The following is a 19,165-nucleotide window of genomic DNA, read 5'->3' as shown; positions in this document are numbered from 1 at the left end:
TTGGTGATTACAGAGACTAACTTGTAAGAAAAACAATGTTTGTTATTAAAGTACTATAGTAATTCAATTTGTACTTATATATCTTATTAACTACTTAAATAATACACCAAAACAAAAGTTTTTCAACATATTACAAATAAATTTTATGCTGAGTTGGTCCAGAGAAATTAAACATTGGAAAGATTTGGCATTCTGCCCACAAAATGGCTTAAAAATATACTCTCTAAGCAAAAAAGACTAGAAAAGGTTGGTGGCCCACTGAGTTATTATATCACTGGTCATACCTAATCCACCCTGATTTCTTAGTTTCACTTAAAATTCTACATCAAGCCTCCTTATATCAACTACCCAAAGATGAAATTATATTAAATGTATTTTGTGGAAAAGGGGTGGGGGTCCTAAAAATGAATTACATAATACCTTACACAAACAAAAAGAAGTGTTACAAAACTTTTCCAGTGGTGTATAATTTAAAAGTTCTACATACTTCAAGCATTTCTAAATTAGTTATTAAGTAATTCAATGGTTTTAACAAAATGCAAAAGTAGATCTGACTGAGGGCCAGATGTTGATAGATTCAATCATAAACAAAAAGAATTAATTAATAAAAGATAATCTTTTTATTTTTGTTTCTACATTATAACTTCTTTGTAAATTACCAATAATTTTTTCTAACAAAGGGAGACAATTGACAATTTTCAAATAAAATTGAAATATTATCTCCCCTTAGATATTAACAAGAATGATAAAAATCAATTTAACAGATGTATATATTCTAAATAATGCAGCAAAATTCTTTTTTTTCATCAATTTTCATATGTTTTAATCACTTACTTGATCAGTTGTGGGAGAACGACAGCCTTCCTCATTCCCTGAAAACTCGGCTTGGTTGAACTTTTTACCCCTGGGCGACCTTGGAGCCCTCTGATAGGGATCCATAGAACCTACAAAACACATGCAGAAAACGTGCATATATGTTTATTAGGCAAAAGATGTAGTAAGAAACATACAGTTAAAGAAAAAGAAAGTTTTAAGAACTTATTCCCTTTCGTATATATTTTTATGTTCTTGTGAAAATTATAGAAGTCAAAATACAAAGGATACAAGTGGCAGATATGAAAGAAGAGTAATGACAAGATTTGTCATTAATAAAAATCACCAGAGACAGATACCTTACCAATACCAAAGGAGGCAGAAAACTTTCACCTGAAAAGCACTGGAAATACACTATATTCTTCTCATACCTAAGTACAACTTGAAATTTCCACATGTTAAAACGATGTCATAGCACAATTGTCACTCTATTTCTATACAGCCCTTCTTACAAAGAAACACAATATTCTATATTTACCATATAAATCAGGAGTTCCTAAATTTAAAAGACACGTTTTTTGCAGATAATCAATAATTGCTAGACCTGACTCATTACCAAACGCTAATCTGAAAAATAAACAAAGAAACAAATATATATAAATATTTATTATATACTTAGATATAAATACAGATAAATTGTATGTGTAATACAATCAATGGTAAGCGTGCTGTATCAGCCACCCGTGATGATATCGATATCAGCACGGTTGCAAAAGCTTTATCACACCTTTAATCTGTATGACGTCACGTCATCGATTGCAGTCACTGTTGCAAAGGCTTTATCAAATCCCTAATCTGTATGACGTAATATCAAACCTATAATCTGTATGGCGTCATTTCAAACCTCCTTATCTGTATGACGTCATGTTACATAAAAAAACATCTACTTGAGGTATATGTATATAATAAAGTGTATATGATATGGCTTTTTCAATATCACACACCACATCAACCCTCAACCAATATAATCCCTCAGAGCTCTTGGGATTATATTGGTGTCTCGGGTTGATACGGATGCGATATTGAAAAAGCCATATGATATTCTCTATATATATGGCAACTGTGAAACAAGTGAGAGGTTTAGCAATCTATAAAACCAGGTTTAATCTACCATTTTCTACATAGAATATGACAGTTGTTATCCTCCTTCATTTGATGTCTTTGAGCTTTTGATTTTGCCATTTGATTTGGGACAGTAAGTTTTTGTTTTGAATTCCTTGGAGTTCAGTATTTTTGTTATTTAACTTTTGAGTTTGTTTAACTTTTTATTTCTTTTTTGTAAATTTTGTGAAATGCTCATTGTTGCAGTGACCTATGTGTTTTGTTTATTTCATTCCCTTTATTGTCTTGTGAACATATTCAATTTAAAGTATATTGCATACATTTTAGTCTGGGATGAAACATGGTTTTTTTATATCCATAGTTGAAATTCGGCTTTAATCTAGCTTTCAGTACTCTTTAGTTGATACTTTGTGAGTATTTTGTCTTTTCTTTTTTGTTTTTGTTCTGAGAAGAGATTTGAAGAGTTAGGGTAATAAATGTAAAATCTTATTGTACATGTATTTACTGTAGATTCATTATTATTCGTTGGATACCAATTTTCATGGATTTCGTGGCTACCCAGGAACCACAAATTCCAATGTACAACAAATTGCAAATTGTTCAATAAAAATGTATGCAGACCTTGGCAAAACCAAAATATCGAATATCCAAGAAAATGCAAGTTTTCCTCAATCCATGAAAATTGGTACCCATGAAAATAAATGAATCCACAGTAGTTTGAATCAGGTTGTTAAGGTGGTACCTAACACTACAGGGAGATAACTCTGTAAAGTCAGCTAAACGTTTTAATTACGTTGTGTTTTATAGGGAATATTAAGCTTCTTAATGATCAAAATTGGTGTTTGTCAAACTGCTATATAACCAGTGTATTTTTTCTGACAGAACGGTTGGTTCAAAATTTTTTTAATTTTTAAATTTTTGTTAAAGGGTCAAAGTAAATACTTTGTCAAAATTAAATTAAATTTAAACGAGCCAAATTAATTTTAGTAAAATTTTTAGGTACCACCTTAATTTTCTTTATTAATTTGTTTCACATTTTGTCATCCCACAGCCTTTTACAGTTGACTATACATTATGGGTTTTGCTCATATATCTAATATACTTACAATCCATACACTGAGTTGACTGATATATATGTAATATTTCCAGGATGTTCATTATCCAGATATTGTAATAAACACACTAAATCTGAGTAGTAACCAGCACTAAACTTCCGACTACCAGACTTTACAATCAATGCTGTCCCTGTTTCCAGCTGTTAAAATAATAAAATTGAGAATGCATTTTATTTAACATAAATATTCCATGGGTACGTAATGTATTTTCTTTGGACTTGAAGACATACTTTTTATGATTTATCTCCAACTGTATAAGGGGTCATCCATAATTGTCAACCATTTTCCAAAGTGTACAAAACGTACACTTTTTCAGACCCCCCACCCTCCCTCAAAAAGTGTACATCAATCATTTTCAGATTTCAAGAGAGGAATCAATCATTCTTAATAAAAAGAAGATCCTGTTTATTATATTTTAGTTTAATATAGAAATTTGCATTGAAAATAAACTAAAACATATCTGACTGTCTATCTGTGATGCCTGTGTTTTGTTAGAATAAAGAGTTCAAAGATTAGTGTTTCCCCTATCACACAGTGGTAACTCCAATGAAAAAGGGCACCTAGAGCATGCAAAAGATTAACAAAAGGGCACATAAACTATGCTTAGAATCAAAGAAAGGGAAATGCATGGTTATATTGCATTGGTAAAGTATGGACTGACAGTTGTTGATGGAATCAGAGCTCAAGACAGCAATCAATAAAAGTGTTATGTTTTAAAACATTTTAAGTTTTTAAATTTCCCGCCTGTATTTCTATTTAAAAGGTCCCTGTAAATATGCCATTCATGGCACTATTATCGTTTATGTATATATACTGTAACGTGTACATATATTGGATAATTTTTAAGGTTAAGGTTAAACTTCATATGGAGGTGCTCCTAATTAAAGGAGGCTTATACTAAGAAAAATAAGTTTACTTCCGTTTTATTGGTTTACTGTTTTGGAATACAATACAAGGAAATTAATTGAAGAACCAGTTTAAAATCTTTTCACAAAATGACGTCTTGTCAAAATCAAAACATTCAAAGAATTTAGTGTTTCCATCAGTTTTGTTTATTAAACAGAGTGAAACGATAAAGATTTATAATAAAGCAGGTGAAATTGACAATCGGGGTTACTGAGAAATGCTTGCAAACTTTTTGTTTAAAATTTTTCACAAGTTTACATTTTTGAAAGATTTAGTTTTCATATGTTTGATCTTTTAAAAGTTCAATCGGGATTGAGGAGATTTATGATATATCGAAATAAATATCATCAAGTGAAAATAATAAAGAAGAAATAAGAAGAGAAACACACCCAAGCCAATTCTCGATTTTATACATCGACCTTCCCTACGGAAACGAAATAAATTCTGGAAATTAAAAAAAAAGCGTACGGTCAAAATGTTGATTTTTTAACCCCCTCCCCCCAAGTGTACGTTTTGTACACTTTGGAAAATGGTTGACAATTATGGATGACCCCTAAGTGAAATCATATAAAACATTAGTGACATCTATCAATAATATTAATGCAATGTTATAATAGATATGCATCCGCCCCTTTCATTTTAAATAAAACTTTTAGGTTATAAGTCCTAAAGCACATTGTTTTCATATTTGTAAATCTCAATATGATTTTTTATACCAAGATGGCTAGTACTTTGTTGGCCCAGTTGGTCAGTTTAAGGTTATGTTCACAAATAACTTACATGTACATCTTAAACATGTTATTATTTACTTATTGGTATTTTTAAACTTTACTGCTAAACGTTTTGTACAGATGTTAACATAATTATCTATGTAGTCATACAAGCACATCATTGATCTAGCAAGAGATTGTTACCAGCATTTCCTTTTCAATAGTTCTAATATAATATCCAAGAAATTTCATACATAAGTGTTTTTTTTTTTTTATCTTAATTGATCAATTTTTTACTAAAAGAATATTCAGTGTTGTTAAATTCCATGATCTTATTGGTTTAAACCAACAATTATTTCATAACACAACTTTCTCAATGTTTTTCCATTTTTAAATTTGATTTCATTTAGCATCACTGTTGAGTCTTTCAGAATTAAAATGTGGAGTACAAAATTATAATCCTGGAAATTTTGATGGTTTTTTTTTACTAATATTTTTTTTTTTTACTAATATTTTTTTCTGTTTCATTTTAAGCAAACAAAACAATAAACAATAAAACTGAATAAGACTAGAATAACTTACTTTACAGCTATGACTGTCTGAGGTATTACTTGAGTATGACCCCATACTACCACTTTGCTGCTGACTAACTACACTAAGACTTGGGGTAGACGATTTTGGACACTCAAAATCTGGTGAATCTAAATCATCGTACACTTCATACACAATAGAAATGTCCAAACTCTGCAAAACATTTAATCATTGTTTAAAATATTACACAAGAGTGCACACGCTGGAATGTCTCGCCTTCTATACTAATCATTGATATTATGTTGATAGTCCTAAGTATAAAGCTATGCTTTATTACAACTGTCACATAAACTTAACATTAACCAAGATAACTAAACAAAGACCAATGAACCTTGAAAATGAGGTCAAGGTTAGATGAACCATGCCAGGCAGACATGTACAGCTAACAATGCTTCTATACAACATATATAGTTGACCCATTACTTATAGTTTAAGAAAAATTAACCAAAACACAAACACTTAACACTGTGCAATGAACCGTGAAAATGAGGTCACGGTCAAATAAAACCTGCGCATCTGACATAAAGATCATAAAATATTTCCATACAACAAATATAGTTGACCTATGACATATAGTAGTAGATAAAAAGACCAAAACTCAAAAACTTAACTTTGACCACTGAACCATGAAAATGAGGTCAAGGTCACATGACATCTGCCCGCTAGACATGTACACCTTACAATCATTCCATACAACAAATATAGTAGACCTATTGCATATAGTATGAGAAAAAAAGACCAAAACACAAAAATTTAACTATAACCACTGAACCATGAAAATGAGGTCAAGGTCAGATGACACCTGCCAGTTGGACATGTACAGCTTACATTCCTTCCATACACCGAATATACTAACCCTATTGCTTATAGTATCTGAGATATGGACTTGACCACCAAAACTTAACCTTGTTCACTGATCCATGAAATGAGGTCGAGGTCAAGTGAAAACTGTCTGACAGACATGAGGACCTTGCAAGGTACGCACATATCAAATATAATTATCCTATTACTTATAATAAGAGAGAATTCAACATTACAAAAAATTTGAACTTTTTTTCCAAGTGGTCACTGAACCATGAAAATATGAGGTCAAGGACATTGGACATGTGACTGACGGAAACTTCGTAACATGAAGCATCTATATACAAAGTATGAAGCATACAGGTCTTCCACCTTCTAAAATATAAAGCTTTTAAGAAGTGAGCTAACGCCGCCGCCGTAGCCATCCCTATGTCGAGCTTTCTGCAACAAAAGTTGCAGGCTCGACAAAAACTATTTAATTAAGCTCTATGTAAATTGACACAGATGTCTTTGACATGTAATTTCAAGAATTTTCAACGTAACCATTGTCCAGAAATTCTAGATGGCATACATACATTACCCTATTTCTTACAAGTGTAAAATTCCTTTGTTATTCGATCAAGAACAGTTTTGATGGTAAAACATGTCATTATTACATTATTGTTTCAAGTTAGGGTGAAGGTTTGCGCCTATTTGAACATTTAAACTGGCCGCAAGTCAGGATCCTGATGTTCAGTGGTTGTCGTTTGTTGATGTAGTTCATTAGTATTTCTCGTTTCTTGTTTTTTTGGTTTTTTTTTTTATAGATTCTTGTTTAAATGGTTTTAATCTAGCCATTTTGTGGCCCTTTATAGTTTGCTGTTCCATGGGAGCCAAGGCTCCAAGTTGAAGGCCGTACATACTTTGAGGTATAATGGTTTACTTTTACAATGTGTGTCTTGGATTGAGAGTTGTCTCATTGTCACTTATACCACATCTTCTTATTACATGTATTGAAAGCCATATGTATAAGTTAAGACTCTTGTAAATCGTTGGTAAAATCATTTGTAGCCAGCTGTTTCAACTATACTATATAGAATCCAACACCATACAACTGTTTATACAGCTCTAGATATAAAAATTGACATGATACAAAAAATAGGTAATCATCTGTTTAATTTGTATCAATATACAGTTATGATTCAATGGGAAAATGGTGTATGCTTAAGAAAACATTTGAATTTGCAAAAGACAGAAGGATCTTAGTAATCCTGAAAAGATAAAATTTATCACTTTTACAATTTGACTTGTTGTTAAGATACAATATTTGTTTAAATTTTTTTTCAAAATTTTATTGGTAATTTATAATTTACAACCTTTTGCCAATCTTGCATGAATATTCAATGTGTAATGTTATGTATGCTGACATAGAAACATGACAACTTTGGCAAGAAATTTAGATTTCTATTTTTCATGTTATCATCTAAACACAAAACATCAATCTATTCTCTAAATAAATAAAAAAAAATATACTCACTGAAACTTCTGTTGATATCTCTTGTTTTGAGAATTTAAAGAGTATTAAATGAGTTGCCCCCGCTAAACACAATATTCGGCTCTCTGGACACAAATGTATTAAATACACAGCAAATGGATCATCATCTTGACTTTCCTTTTTTGGTTTTTCAAATATTTTGGCAGTTTTTAATTTGTACAAAACTTGAAGTGTAACTGAAAAATGAAACAATATATTCATATACAAGAAGCAGATGTGGTATGATCGCCAATTAGACTTAATTGACATTAATTTTTGAAATCTAAATGAATGAAAATGTTATTATGCTGGACAATCATAAAAAAAAAAGATTTCTCAAATATTTTGTCAATTTTTACTTTCTTAGTACGTTTATTGTAGTATTTTCCCATCAAGATGCAATCTCAAATTATTTTTCAACTTTTATTTATTTATTCACTCTACATCTCTTCTATGCTGAAGGCAATATTTTTATGCAACGTGCAAATCAATGTGTTATTCTTTTGAGTTTTACAATGTTCCAAAAAAATTGATATGCTGTCGATCCATAAAAACATGGTACACCAAAAAAGTAAATAAAATAGTATATGTCTTACCAGATGAAGCATCCCAGAACTTGACAGACCCATCAGCGTGGCTGAAATATAAAATAAAAATTTCTAAATCTTTATGTATTTAAATATTTACAGAGACTGGCAAAACAACAAAATCAAATAACAACGAATATGCAAATTTTCTGCAATCCACGAAAATTGATGACCACGAAAATAAATGAATCAGTATTTCCTGTTGCATTGATCATCTTAACACATAATAATTCTTTTTTTTAACGAATAGATTCATACACAATGCACAACTTATATATTCTTATAATTCTAACCAATATTTTTAACAAGTATGATGATATTTAAATGAGGAAACACTATATTGCATTGCAAACAATGGTTGTCGATGGTTCCTTTCTGTCATATTGGATTGTTTTTTGGTAAATTGATTTGTTATAAATTAGGCGGATTATTTTCTTAATTGAAGCATTAAATATTTTGTATGTTAGGCATTTTGACAGCTAATAACGGTATTGGTTTTCCTCATTGTTGAAGGCCTTACAGTTACCTATAATTGCTTACATCCACTTCATTAGAAGTCAGATGGATAATTGACTCATTGACAATCAAAACCACATAGATCTCCTTTTTTTTTTTATGTAATATTTTTTTTTAAATACGTACCCAGTAATGAGAATTTCTGGATAACTACACGTGGTTGTTCCCCATATTCCTCCTTTGATTGGCCATTCCTAAAATAAAGTTTATATATATATGAACTGTTTACACTGGAAAGCATGTTGATGTCAGTCTTTCAAAGAGTTTAAAAGTACATATTATTTATTCTTACATTTACTAAACATGTCAAAACCATTTGGCAACAAGATTTGAAATAATTGCAATTCCTTTTTAAAAATACTTAGTCCTTATATTATAAAAACTCATATGACCTATATAGGTTTTTTCTTGTACATATTGTGACTTTATTGGAGAGTTGTCTCTTTGGCACTCATACAACATCTTCTTATATCTATCAAGCTTTAGAGACCTCGGTGGCCCAGCGGTCTTAGTAGTTACTACTGCCAGTCAACACTGAGGTTGTGAGTTCGAAACCCACTTGCTGAGGTGCACTCGACTCCAATCTTAATTGACTAGTATTGTCAGTTTTCCTAATGAAGGTCAGTGGTTTTCTTCGGACACTCCTGCTTCCTCCATCAATAAAATCTGGCCGCCACGAAATAGCCTAAATGCGCTGATTAAAAGTGGCTTAAGGAGGTAGACCAAGGTTAAGGAAAATAACTCTTAAAATCATCAGTACGTTTGTGTCAACCATTTTCATAAATATATTCTAAGCTTCTAGGTTACATAGATTATTTTCAATCTGTTTCAGGTAAATGCTTAAAATTCATTGAGGAAACTTGACTTTTACAAACACATAACTGATTTAAAGAGTTATCTCCCTGTTCCAAGGTCTACCCCCTTAAAACACCAAAAATCAAATCAAATCTATAGAGCTTATCATCAAACAGCGCAATAACATCAAGAACAACATGACTTACAAGTCAAGGGTTGTAAATTTTGTTTGTATTCAGTGGTTGTTGTTTATTGCTGTACATCGTATTCGTTTATCCATTTTTTTATTTTGTACATAAAAAGAATGTTATTTTTCCTCGTCTGAATTGTTTTACATTTGTCATTTCAGTGCCTTTTAAAGCTTGTTGTGCAGTATTTGTTTTGCTCATGGTTGAAGGCTGTAAAGTGACATAAAGCTTCTTCTCATTAGTAATTTCATCTCTGGTGAGAGTTGTCTCATTAGCTATTAAACCACATATTCTTATTTTAATGTTCATATCTTGAGTTGTGGAGTGAATTCTTATATCTTCTAAGATTTCCCCAAGTTTTCAAATATCTTGACCATTCCATTAGTGCTGCATGATTATAAGTAAAAGGAAAAAGTAAAATCACAAAAAATATTGAACACCAATTAAATTTCAAAACAGAAAATCCCTAATCAAATGGCAAAATTTAAAGCTCATCCACATCAAACGCATGGAAAACGACTGTCATATTCCTGACTTGGTAAGGACATTTTCTAATGTAGAAAATAGTGGATTAAAACTGGTTTTATAGCTAGCTTAACATCTCGCTGTATGACAGTACTTACTTTTTCGCTGAATCCACTTCTTTTTTGTTTGGATCCAACAGAATAAAATGCTGGTATAATATCTGGTGGACAGTCAGCATAGTATTGTAAGGCTGTAACAGGAGACTCGTGGATATCCATAGGATAAGGATTCTCAAAACACGGATATCTGTAAAAGAAGTAAGACATTATAGATATCCATAGGATAAGGATTCTAAAAACACAGATATCTGTAAAAGAAGTAAGACATTATAGATATCCATAGGATAAGGATTCTAAAAACACGGATATCTGTAAACGAAGTAAGGCATTATAGATATCCATAGGATAAGGTTTCTCAAAACACGGATATCTGTAAAAGAAGTAAGACATTATAGATATCCATAGGATAAGGATTCTCAAAACATGGATATCTGTAAACAAAGTAAGACATTATAGATATCCATAGGATAAGGATTCTCAAAACACAGATATCTGTAAATGAAGTAAGACATTATGGATATCCATAGGATAAGGATTCTCAAAACACAGATATCTGTAAATGAAGTAAGACATTATGGATATCCATAAGATAAAGATTCTCAAAACATGGATATCTGTAAAAGAAGTAAGATATGGTAAGGCTGTAACAGGAGACTCATGGATATCCATAGGATAAGGATTCTCAAAACACGGATATCTGTAAAAGAAGTCAGATATTTTGCAAATTTTTGCCAGATGTTGAGCAGGATCTTCAGAGCACTTGAGAACACCCCAGTTATTGGTGGGTTTGTTTTGCTTTAATTTATAGTCTTTATTGTTCTATATTGTGTTTTGCATACTATTGTTTGTCTTTTCTTTTTTTTGTCATAGTGTTGTCAGTTTATTTATTTTAACTATGAGTTTAAAGGTCACTCTGGTATCTTTCGTTCCTCTGTTATACAATTTCTTTATTTTCATTCATTCATATTTTCTATTTGTATCTTGACTAGCAATGTTTACTGTTCATAACATGCAACCAGGTGCTCCGCAGGGCGCAGCTTTATACGACCGCAGAGGTCGAACCCTGAACAGTTGGGGCAAGTATGGACAAAACATTCAAGCGTGATACAGCTCTGAATTTGGATTGTATTCAAATTTTTGACATTACATGGTGTTTTTTTTTTACACAAAACAAATGTCAAGATTTTACAAATCAATTAAAGATTTCTTCTTCAAACTTTTTAAATCTAAAATTAAATAGTTGACACAGCATAGGTTTCTGACACAGAATGAATGTGGTCTAATGAACTTAAAAGTTTTTTTTTGCCTTTGAGCAATTCACTATGCTGTTGAATATTAATCCTCTCAAAAAAATGTTTGAAGAAATTTTCTTTTTATTTATGAAATCTGAAATGAGAAAAATTTAAACCCCCCCTTTTTTTTCACATCCCCGTTTCCCTTTTTCCAAAACTGATATCAATTCAAATTTCTAATGGAGTTTGCAACAATAACTACTCTTTTAAATACATCATAAAATATTAAAATGTAAAATAAAGTGCTTGTTATCACTGAATGGTAAAGATTGGTTGGTAGTAAAAGTGAATATACATTGTTTATTGTATAAAACAATAAAAAAAACTTCATCAGCAACATTTTATATTGGCAAATTTCCAATGAAGTTATTTACATAAAGTTATTGGCAAATAAAAATAGAAAACGACATCATAGTCATGTCTGGCAAATGTCCAACATACATTATCTAAAAACATTTTAGATAAGATAAGGAAAAAATCTTCAGATTCTTTAGATTCAGCATATCAAAGAACCCCAATTATTCAATTTTTGATGAAATCACACAAAGTTCAATTTTGGACCCTTTGGCCCCTTATTCCTAAACTGTTAGGACCAAAACTCCCAAAATCAAACCCAACCTTCCTTTTATGGTCATAAACCTTGTGTTTAAATTTCATAGATTTCTATTTACTTATACTAAAGTTATGGTGCAAAAACCAAGAATAATGCTTATTTGGGCCCTTTGTTGGCCCTTAATTCCTAAACTGTTGAAACCAAAACTCCCAAAATCAATCCCAACCTTCTTTTTGTGGTCATAAACCTTGTGTCAAAATTTCATAGATTTCTATTAACTTAAACTAAAGTTATAGTGCGAAAACCAAGAAAATGCTTATTTGGGCCCTTTTTGGCCCCTAATTCCTAAAATGTTGGGACCAAAACTCCCAAAATCAATCCCAACCTTCCTTTTGTGGTCGTAAACCTTGTGTTAAAATTTCCTTGATTTCTATTCACTTTTACTAAAGTTAGAGTGCGAAAACTAAAAGTATTCGGACGACGACGACGCCGACGTGATAGCAATATACGACCAAAAAATTAAAATTTCTGCGGTCGTATAAAAAGGCTTCCAAGACAGTGGTATCCTCTAGACGAGACAAAATGATTTTTCAAGTTCTGTTGTGCATAACCCGAAACAGACATATAATGTAGTATTTTCAATTAAGGTGATACATAACACTACAGGGAGATAAATCTGTAAAATCTGCTAAATGTTTTAATCACGTTCTATAAAATATGAAGCTTCTCAATGGTCAAAATTAGTGTTTGTCAAACTGCTATATATCCAACTAATTTTTTCCAATTATGTGTCAGGTTAAAGTTTTTGGAAATTTTGATATTTTTGTCAAAGGGCTAAAGAAAATATTGTAAAAAGTTTATAAAAATTAAACAAACAATTTTTTTTATCAGTCATTAGATATAATTTAAAAGGTAAACAAATAAATCAGGAATATTTCTCCCAAACTTGGTTGACAATTTTCTGGAAATAGTTATGTTATTTTGTCATTTTGGTCACACATATTAAGGTAAAATGTATTGGAATCTTACCCAGGAGTTGTTAAGTCTACTACCACCAAATCATTCTGTAACAACACCACTATAGCATAAGGTTCCTGAAAATCTGTAAACAAAAAAATAATATAATATTAATTATTGCAAGTACAATTCATCTATAGTGTCTGTAAAGGCAAATTTCACTCAATAATATACTTATAGATTATCATTGGTCATCGCAACAAGATTAATTTTCTCTCCTAGCCTGCACAGCAAAATTAAGAAAAGCAATCAAGTTGAGATGACAAATGATAATCTGTTAATCGCTGTTTTACCCACAAAAACGTTGTTAATTTCAATGACAATGACATGTGCATCCTGAGTTTCTAGCAATAATTTTTCACATCACTCTACTGTGCTGAGAATTATAATTATCAGTCAGTAAGATTAAGGGAAAATTTCTTAAAATAGCGATTAACTATAATATATACAAAAAATATTTTTCATGGTCATTTAGATGCTGAGTAGCTGTCTTATTGGCAATCATACCACATTTTTCTTTTTTTATATGGGTATGGTTTTATTTTATTGTAAAACATCTGCAAAGGCAACAATGTGTAAAACTTAAAAGTAACAAAATAGTAGAATTTCTTTAAAAATTCGGATTGTAAAAACATTTTGATGTGTGCTGATCATTCTTTATAGTTGAATCTGATGTTCAGTAGTTGTTGTTTGTTGATGTGGTCGTTTCTCATTTTTTACATAGATTAGACCGTTGTTTTTGCCGTATGAATGGTTTTACACCAGTCATTTTTGGAACCCTTTATGGCTTGCTTGTCAGTGTGAGACAAGGCTCAGTGTTGAAACCGTACTTTGACCAATAATGGTTTACTTCTATAACTTGTGACTAGGATGGAGAGTTGTCTCATTGGCACTCATACTACATGCTCTTATTTCTACAAACTTTGAAAATTTGTATGCGACACTGTTCCTCAAAATTGGACCATAAGTTAACAAGTACATACCATTTACCCATGGTGTCTCACACAGAACCACAAAATCAACAATGTTGTGCTCCATTTCTAAAACAGTTGTACTTTTACCATTCATCACAGTTATTGTTGGTGTCCGTCCGGCCCTGTCGTATGACATGCCACCAGAGAACATAACTAAAGGTTCACTGTAAAAAATAAGATTTGGAGTTAAAAATGTAGTTTAGAAAAAGAGTAATTTTTTTTGCAAAATGTGAACTAAAATTTGAAACTTTGAAAGACAGACATGATTTTTCTAACAGGAAAAACAATAAAATAGATTTAAGAGGGGGGATTTGACTTTAAACTGAAATAATAATATATCTAGATGGTCTACTATTTAGGTAAAGAGAAAAGAAAAACTCATCTACTTTTGTTTTAAATTGTATGAAAAAAACTAACAAAGTAAATAAATAAATAGAGCTAAATCATGCTGCAAAAATAACCAAATATCCAATATAAAAAGATTTTAAAAAATCAACCATATTCAAACTGTTCACCAAAATGATATATAAACAAAAATTCAATACAGTATGTATACAAAGAATGATTAATTATCAATTATGGGATAGTTGTTGGACAGCTGTCACTGACAGAGCATTTAATATCATGACAAGAAATGCATATTACAGGATTACAGGGGATTTCCTAGAAATACTGGGCATCCTTATTCAACAGATATTTAAATATCGAGCAAAAAGTATTGATATTTTATTTCCTCAAGTCGAAAACCCAGAATTAATATTCCGTACTGAAAGATTTGTATTTGTTCTAGAAGTTATATCAAATACAACAGCATTCTAATATCATGCAATAAATGTATCTTTTCTGAGCATAGAACACATGTAGACTAAGAAAATACATTTAAACCTCTTTTGTTGACAAACGTTGCACATTTTTGATTTTGTTGTTTAAGTTCTATTTATAAAGATCTCAAAAACATATCGTTAAAAAATTATCCATTTTTTTAAAAAGATGCATATATTACACTTTTACAGCCACCTTCTGAAAGTAGGTCACTCCGACCTCTTGACTTACTTTACATAATTGATATAAACTTTTTATCTAACATCAAAATATCTGCTTCTCTAAAAATAAGACAGAACATCATCTTAAGTAGGTCTACATTTAACCCTTAATTCACTAATTTTAAGTATTATGTATACATTCAGTGTTAAACCATAAAATGACCCATTTATATATAAATAAAGTATCAACAGAGGTCAACGTAACCTAAATATATCTGAGAGTGATGTGGTAAAATTTTGAATCTGAGTACTCCTTAGAAAAAAATTTGAGCTTTTTCCATGTCTATAATAAATATTAGGATGCATCTGTAGGCTGATAAAAATCAGCCTTAATTTTGTCACTTAAAGTTTTTTAAGTCTATTTTTACCATTTTTTTTATCCATAAAAGCTTGTGATTACATGAAGTTTACGATCAAATAGGTCACTGTGCCAGTAGAAATAACATATGTTTTTTGGTCAGTGATTTATTGCCTGAACTTATATGCACTAAAAGGATTAAATATTTATCTTACACTTCTTTATATATACAATACAAAAAATTATCACTTTTTTAAAAAGTGTAAAAATACCTTGACCTTCAACATGCCAAAGGTGCAGCAAACACAGGCAATGTTATGAAAAAAATATATTTTTAGACAAGAAGCTGGTCCGGATAAAATGATGAAATATCAAAATGTTTTCACATGCTTTTTTAAAGTCCCTGAAGGCATATTATTCTGTATAATTTGAAGAGGCTTATACTCACCGTTCAAAAAAGTTAAAACTAATCATAAGAATAAAATAAAATATAGCCACAGCTAAATAATTGACTGATAATTAAAATACAAAGAAGAAAGATGAAAAACAAGAATGTGTTCATAGTACACGGATGCCCCATCCACAATATCGTTTTCTATGTTCAATGGGGGAAATCTCTGATTGGCATTAAAGTTAGAAAGATCATATCATAAGGAACATGTGTACTAAGTTTCAAGTTGATTGGACTTTATCAAAAACTACCTCGACCAAAAACTTTAACCTGAAGAGGGACAGACAGACAAACGGACGAACCCACAGACCAGAAAAAATAATGCCCATAAATGGGGCATAATAAAAAAATAAATAATAAGACGTTTTCATAGGTAAAATAGCAATAAACAGATTATCATTGGTCTTCTCAACACGATAGCTTTTCTCAATTTTGCCATGCCGGATTAAGCGAGAAACCATAATTATAATTTTAATTCTATAATTATTCGCACCCCCTCTACCAACCTTTTTTCAGGGTTAAAAATGCATACTATACACAGCCAAAGACGGTAAATAATGAACACTTAATTTCATTGAAAATTATATGATTGATTTGTTGATTTGTTGATTTTTGGTGATTCACCCCATTTTCAACAGGAAAAATAACAATCATTGACGAATAAGATTGCAGTTGAATGTACCTGCCATGTACTAGGTTCAAACTCACAACCTCATTGTTGACAGGTAGTCATACAGTAGATGAATCAGTGCGGATCCAGACATTTTCTTAATGTGAGGCCCACTGACTGCCTAAGAGGGGGCCAGCTTCAGTCATGCTTCAGTGATTCCCAATACAATCAACCAATTTTTTCCCATATTAGGGGGGCCCAAGCCCCCTGAAAAACCCTCTAAATCTGCCCCTGTGAACTACTTGGACCATTCATCCACCAAGGCCTTAACAATTATATGTCCATAGTACACAGATGCCCTAATCTCACTATCATTTTCTATGATCAGAGGAATGTGAAATAGGGGTCAAAACACCTACATCTTCATATCAATAATATTATAACCTTTCAACCTCTTTATCCTCAAAATGGATTAAAAACAATATAAAGAACTTTGTTTCGAAAAATATTGGATATAGTTCTCAACAATTTAGTTGAAAATAGAATAGAAACGTGGAATACATAGTTGTTTTGAATGAAGCCCTATAACCTCTGTCACCTTCAGTAATTATGCTATAATTAAATTGTCCTCTATGGAAAAACAATTGAATAAAAACAAATCCATTAACACTTATTATTAAATAACATAAAATAAGAATGCTTTTCAAACAAAATAAATTGACACTATCAAAACAACTGCCAATGACGCAAAAACTAATTATCACTTCTGTGTATTGTAATAATAAATATTCAATTCTTTTTTATTTATTTTCAAGATTGATATTTCAGGAATCCAAAAATATTTTATTTGTAAACAAGACCGTTTTGGAAATTAGAATCTATTTTTAGAAGTAGGATGAGTTTGTTTGAACTTATTTTCAAAATAATTTTAAACACCTATAGTGTATGTATGTGTTAAACAATTTTATTACAATTGGTGAGTGATATTTGAATTTCACCTTAAACTATCTTTATTATTTTGTAAGGTGTTGAAAGCAATATTAATATTGTGCAAGCAAAACAGCTTACTCAAGATGATTTTAACCCAAAAAAGAATCTAAATCTGGAATCTAAGAGAAATGTCTATACAACTATTCTGAAAATCTATCAGCACTAGGAGATGCCCATGAAATTGCGGTACAATATTGAGAGAACGTTGAAACGAAGAATTTTTAAACTTCACATCGAGTTCATGAACTAAGCATGCACAAAAACATAAAGGCACAAATTCCTAACGATCACTGAATTGGGTTATTTTAGCAAAAAGTTATGTTTTCTGGGGAAAAAAATTGTTTCAGAGACAACTTTAGGAAAAACAATACACAACATTTATACATCATATCTCAAATATTTCTGACTGTGTATGATTTCAGAGAAGAGGCAGCATGATAAAATTGGTCTCTCCCTTTAGTAGTAAAAGATGTTTAAATTTTTTTCATGTATTTTTTTGTCATGAATGGTATAAGCGTCACTTGTCATGCTTGTTATTAAACCACTGTATATTCCATTTACAAACCTATTTTTGACAGATTTCCATTCTACTTTTGCTATAGGTTTACATGGTTCTGCTTTCCCATCACGGCCTGTCTTTGCTGAAATTAAAAATATGTATAAAGTTAAATAAACTTAATAATAAGCCAACATTACAACAGTTATTAACAGAAAAAGTTTCCAATGCATATTATATGCAGCATACTCTCAGGGGTTAAAATCAAATTCATTCATCAATTGAAAAGTCTACCATTCACATCCATATTATTGTATATGGATGGGAAAATCTGTGAGCAATTAAGGCAATTGTAAAATAAACAAACACATGCAAAGTGCAGAAATTTGCTTGTTTACAATATTCAATTCTTTTCGATTATAAGAATCAGTAAATGTCGCTTGTTGATGTGGTTCATAATTAATGTTTCTCCTTTCTTGTTTTTTATATAGATTAGACCATTGTTTTTACTGTTTGAATGGTTTTACACAATTTAATATCAGAGTCCTTTATAACTTGCTGTTCAGTGTGAGCAAAGTCTTTGTGTTGAGGACCACACTTTGACCTATTGTTTTCTTTTTATATATTGTGACTTGGATGGAGAATTGTCTCATTGGCACTCATACCACATCTTCTCATATTTATAAACTCTCACATGGTTTTTCTACCGTGTCAGGTATAAATTGTCTCATCCATATATATTTGAAACAACTTTTGTAGATTTTATAATTTCAAAGCTCTACAACTTAGTATTCGATTTGGCTTTTTAGCTGTTTTAATTTGAGTTGCACTGATGAGTTTAATGCAGATAAAACATATGTCTCAGTGGCGGATCAAGGTGGAGGGTTTCCGAGTTTAGAACCCCCCCCCCCATTTTAGTTGGACGATCAATGCATTTGAATGGGGACAATTAGTTGGAACCCCCTTTTTTTTGGACGATCAATGCATTTGAATGGGGACAATTAGTTGGAACCCCCCTTTTTTTGGACGATCAATGCATTTAAATGGGGACATATAGTTGGTTTGGAACCCCGCCTTTTTAAAATGCAATTACTGACAACTATACAAGGATTAGCAAAAGATCTTCTACATATATCTATATACAATAGATATTAAAATCAACTTATATAATTTTTGACTTGGAATTGGCACAAACAGATT

The 19,165-nt window shown here is 31.0% G+C and overlaps 1 protein-coding gene across 9 annotated transcripts in view; it reads right to left on the bottom strand.

Moving 5' to 3' along the window:
- LOC143047554 (syntaxin-binding protein 5-like) overlaps positions 1-19,165 on the bottom strand; it is a 91,320-nt gene that overhangs the window by 29,106 nt on the left and 43,049 nt on the right. For 6 of the 9 annotated variants that reach the window (XM_076220624.1, XM_076220626.1, XM_076220627.1 and 3 more), the window contains 12 exons: positions 18,035-18,110; positions 15,867-15,884; positions 14,087-14,241; positions 13,116-13,188; positions 10,281-10,428; positions 8,801-8,868; positions 8,168-8,208; positions 7,575-7,768; positions 5,249-5,410; positions 3,042-3,190; positions 1,352-1,440; positions 835-944 (listed from right to left, as the gene is read on the bottom strand). In XM_076220624.1, the coding sequence (XP_076076739.1) occupies positions 835-944; positions 1,352-1,440; positions 3,042-3,190; positions 5,249-5,410; positions 7,575-7,768; positions 8,168-8,208; positions 8,801-8,868; positions 10,281-10,428; positions 13,116-13,188; positions 14,087-14,241; positions 15,867-15,884; positions 18,035-18,110 (1,283 nt within the window). The remainder of the gene's footprint in view (positions 1-834; positions 945-1,351; positions 1,441-3,041; positions 3,191-5,248; positions 5,411-7,574; positions 7,769-8,167; positions 8,209-8,800; positions 8,869-10,280; positions 10,429-13,115; positions 13,189-14,086; positions 14,242-15,866; positions 15,885-18,034; positions 18,111-19,165) is intronic. The other 3 variants (XM_076220625.1, XM_076220630.1, XM_076220632.1) reach the window with 2 other exon arrangements.

Source organism: Mytilus galloprovincialis, chromosome 10 (assembly GCF_965363235.1).
Source record: "Mytilus galloprovincialis chromosome 10, xbMytGall1.hap1.1, whole genome shotgun sequence".
In the NCBI taxonomy this organism is placed as follows: domain Eukaryota; kingdom Metazoa; phylum Mollusca; class Bivalvia; order Mytilida; family Mytilidae; genus Mytilus; species Mytilus galloprovincialis.
The sequence above is the reverse complement of the archived record's forward strand: the minus strand, read 5'-3'. Positions and strand labels throughout refer to the sequence as shown.